The sequence below is a fragment of the Pseudomyrmex gracilis genome, unplaced genomic scaffold (assembly GCF_002006095.1).
Source record: "Pseudomyrmex gracilis isolate BER0280 unplaced genomic scaffold, ASM200609v1 scaffold_92, whole genome shotgun sequence".
Taxonomy (NCBI): domain Eukaryota; kingdom Metazoa; phylum Arthropoda; class Insecta; order Hymenoptera; family Formicidae; genus Pseudomyrmex; species Pseudomyrmex gracilis.
This window is the reverse complement of record NW_018020676.1, coordinates 653,670-658,266: the sequence shown is the minus strand read 5'-3', so window position 1 is coordinate 658,266 and position 4,597 is coordinate 653,670. Positions and strand designations below refer to the sequence as shown.

At 40.2% G+C, this 4,597-nt stretch overlaps 1 protein-coding gene across 3 annotated transcripts in view; it reads right to left on the bottom strand.

Annotated features, from left to right (window-relative positions):
* The window catches only part of LOC109855572 (zwei Ig domain protein zig-8-like), a 121,642-nt gene that overhangs the window by 22,870 nt on the left and 94,175 nt on the right, over positions 1–4,597 (bottom strand). For all 3 annotated transcript variants that reach the window (XM_020429992.1, XM_020429990.1, XM_020429993.1), the window contains exon 3: positions 3,528–3,688. In XM_020429992.1, the coding sequence (XP_020285581.1) occupies positions 3,528–3,606 (79 nt within the window). In that variant the 5' untranslated portion in view covers positions 3,607–3,688. The remainder of the gene's footprint in view (positions 1–3,527; positions 3,689–4,597) is intronic.

Genomic DNA, 4,597 nt, shown 5'->3' with positions numbered 1-4,597 from the left:
GAATATTACGTATCATTTAAATATGGCTGTGCGAACTGTATAAATGAGCTTATGTCAACAGCAACTTTTGATGTAATATCTATTTAACTTGAACTCATATCAATTGCTGTTCTAACCATAGATAATGTGATTCTAGCAACCATAACAGTTTTCTCCGTGCACGCTAACGCATCCGCAAGTTCTCGCGCAAGCGCTAGAATGACGTTCTCGTCTATGGCACAGAAATTTCGCCGTCGGCGATGTTCCGCCAGCCAAACGATTCTTCTACCTCTCGAAAAAAAAACTTCTCCGCATAGCTGGCCTCGTATAGCGCAGCTGTGTTGAAATTATGTCGGTTTCTTACTTGTCGATCGACGAAAAAAAAAAAAAAATTAAAAATTACACGCGCACAAATCTGTTAAAGTTTACCGTAATTTAATAGAACGGCCCGAATAATGAAAATGCATAATAAAAGTGTATTAGCGTTTTTTTTTTTGTTCGAAAAGTCGCACATTAATTCTCTCGCTGCGACGAAGTCTAATGGCACGCATTTTGTAGAAAATATAAAAGTTGTCGAAACATTAAATTTTATTGCATTAAAAATTATATGAATACTGATAATAAATATCAGGTGTATTAAGTCATTAGGCAGGAAAGTTGACAAATAAATAAATATATACACACATATATTTACATACAAAAATATAATACATATATTTGTCAAGTTTCGTACTTAATGATCCAATATGTAGTCTGCAGAGGTGTCTCTGAAGCCATTTGAGCGATATCGATTGAACGCCGGAAGGTGCTAATAGCTCAGATGACAAGATTGAGTTAAGCTCCAATAGACACCAACAGCATATTCTGAACAAACTTTCAAAACGCTTATAGAAGCGTTATAACAATAAAAGGATTAATTGTGTGATATACAGTACAGATAATATTAACAAAGAACGATTATACGCGTACGTGTACAATGCTACAAGTTGTACGCGTACACAACAGTATCATCGCACAAAGAATACACACCGGTTTCTAATAATAATCTTATTACCGTCAATGCTCGAAATATTCAAGTATTCCGTTACAGTTATCTAGTCTGCGCTCGCGTTTGCGATACACACACACACAGAGAGATATCTATATTTACTTCGCTGCAATTTAGGGTGTAGTGGGCGCGCTAATATTTCGACAGGCTGTTACTTCGCTTCCGACATTTCCGATAATCCTAAATTCATTGCGAAATAATTGACGGCCGATCCGACAGAAATGTAATTTACATCCGTACTCGGTTATCGGCGCAACGTTAATTGATGCGCAACATTCGTTATGAAAACAATAACTCGAAAGATGTAACAGTTTGTTTTTTTTTTCTTGTTTTTGTTTTTTTCTGCGTTTTCCGTGCCCATTAATGAAGTTTCTCGCGAATATAATTGCGTTCCCTCGTGCGCGTTCCCGATGGCGCGTCATGCAAACCGACATTCGGCACTGTGTTTTGCGTTTGACAATGCCGAAATGGAAACGAGAGAGCTGTTCAGCGCGCGCATTTCCGTCTTACGCGGAACAATAACCGCTTTTATCGAGAGATAGCGTGTCTTCAGCAGAAGATACCGCATCGTCACGGAATTCTCCCGACCGCACATGCATGCCGTTATATAAACTATTAACGGATTATGTGTGGCACCAATCTCGGGAGCAAATCGCTTAGTTAATACGAAATAAAGTGACGAAATAGAACGTTAAACGAGGACACAACGAATAGACGGAGAACAAAACGGGGAAGAGAACAAAAAAACGAACGCGCAGACGATGAAGTTCGAAAATCCCGTTCCAAAATTTGCGACCGAGATTTTCGCAAACTTTTGTAGAAGTTAGGAACAGGAAACGAGAAAGTGAGAGAGAAAGACAAAGAGATCGACATGTGTGAACGGAGAAAACATTTATCATTTATTTCACATTTGCGTACAGCTCGTTCAATTACACGGGGGATATTTTGCATACTACACGCGCGTCGTGCATATGGAAACATTCGTAAACTTCATTATCATTATGATGAAATATTCGAATAATTCTCTTATCTAATCAGCCGCGCGCGACACGACGCGCGTAATGCGAAACATGTCGCACACGACGGTATTACGAGATAATAAGAGGAAACGGTCGCGGATGTTATTATCGTGTCTCGGATTTACATACCGTCGTATCCGGGATTTATATTCGGTCCTAATCTAAACTTCATAGAGATTCATCCTGCGTCTCATGAGAGATTAGGCTCCGCCGCGGGCGACACATATGTTTAAAACCGCGCCGGTTTCCGCGCGCAAAAGCTAACCGCGCATATACACGCACCGCGTGAATATTCAATCAAACATGATTTCATGAACATTTATCAAGGGAATATATGTTTCGAAGTTTTTTTTTTTTTGTTTTTTTTGTTTGTTCACAGCGCGCGACTCTCCGCTGTTTTCATCGAGTCAAGACCTGGGATTGTGACAAACGGAATACGAAACACAACGACGAGTATCACGGTTGCTAGTTCCGGGAGCGGAGTTGGGGGATCCATGGCAAATGACATGTGTATGTGTAACACGGCCACCGAAATGGGAATTCCAAGCTAAAACATGAAGTTGTGTAAAAGTACGACGTGCGCGCATATACGCGGGACACGCTCACTCGTGCAGATAAATCTTATTTTACGATGAGAAGCAGATTAAACAAAATTTTCTTATTCTCTCTCACACACACACACACACACACACGTTTTTCCTGAACAACGGTGTGTGTTGTTGCAATTGTCGCGAGAGGCGCGTTCTTCGCACACGTCGCGATTTTAAAATTATAACACGATCAAAATAACGACATTGTTAATAATCAAAATAGTGACAGTTTTTACAACACATATATGATGATAAGTTTTTTTTAATAAATTTTTAACGATAAATCCTCTTTCTGACGGTTCTTTCTATTTAATAATAGCGCTATTTTGATTTATACTGCAATCGTGCGGAACTGCGACAGGTTTTGAAATATTTTACACTCGTTTAGCAATGTTACGAGAACAGTTGGTCGCACACACCTTCGTCGCGCTAAAAGGTCGGCCGACCGATTCGAAATTGTCGATACGATCTTTATGGCGATCGACATTGTGTTACCATAACTCATTCCGCGTTGGTGTGGTACGTATGCGCATGTGTGTATGCATGTGTGTATGTGTATGTGCGCGGACAGGCAAGCTGGAAATTTGAAACGTGTTGTTATTACTTGGGCGTGTGTCATCGCGGTGCGCGAGATATACACGTAAATGCGATTTACATGTGTGATCTGTAAATCGATTTCGCAAATTCTGTCGATGTTTTGACCTGCTCGTGTTATACATTTGAAAATTACTTTTTTTAAAGCGATTTTTGCTTATTTTTCCGCATTCCCATTGCATTTTTTTACGTTTGATTTTTTTTTTTTCAATAAATTATTTGCTTCGCACGTTTTATCGTCACGTACGCACACAACCGCGCGAGAACAACGATCTCTTGTTCGTAATGTACACGTACCTGTGTGCGTGCCAGATGCCGTGAGATGAGTCAGACGGTAGATCGTCAGAAGTCGAAAAAGCCACGTGACACTACACATGACTGACGCGGCGCGTGGCTGCTCTTCGCTGCCTTATCTATTCCCGCTGTTGCGGCCTGCGTACCACGGCCGCATTCGATATCTGAAACACAAGTGTAGAAAATCGGGGGATAAGTAGTCGAGCTCGTTTACGGCCGGACTCATCCTTAAAATTAATAACGGGCGTGCAAAAGCACCGAGTTTGAATCTCGGATAAAATCGAATCGATACTCGATCGCGCGAGAAGAGTACTAAGTACTGCAGTTTGTCAAGTTTAATTGTCGATCAAATTACGAATTGTCGCGAGACGTGACAATAACCGTTCATAACTTCTGTACTTATTATCAGAGAAAGATTATTACGCGTCAACAGCATCAACGTGCCGTTCTCAATAACGCGCTTAAAGCAAGTACATAAAATCAAACAAACAAAAAAAACTGTGACGCACAAATAATTAAGATATTCTCGTTGCTATAAAGCAGCGAATATCTCGCGCGGGGAGGAGTAGGGATGCTTCCTCGGAGCCGAGAAATAACGAGAAAGAAGAAAGCCGCATACGATGCACGGCGTTGCCATAACGTAATTAACTCGTTTTATACCGGCGCTCGTAAGTCGGCCGACTGCCGCGCTAATATGAAAGTATCGTCGTCTCTACGGGTATTAACTTCTAAACTTTCCCACGGGCAGAGAACGTGCGAGGATTTTAATTAAAGTATAATTAAACACCGTAGAAGTAATTGAATGAAACAAGTAATTCCCCGTATTCTCTCTCTCTCTCTCTCTCTTCTTCCTTGTTTTTAGTATGAATTATTATTATATATATTATATTCCCCGACTTGATACTTCAGTTTTTTACAATCGCGTTTAAGGTTGTATTCAGGGTAAGATAAAAGATATGCCAGATTATTCGAAATTTGCCAGTCAGTAGATAATATTAAAAAAAGAAATTATGCAAAATTTCAGCTTCTTTGCGAGCCTTGTTAAAAAGTTAGTACGATTTTAATTTAACACG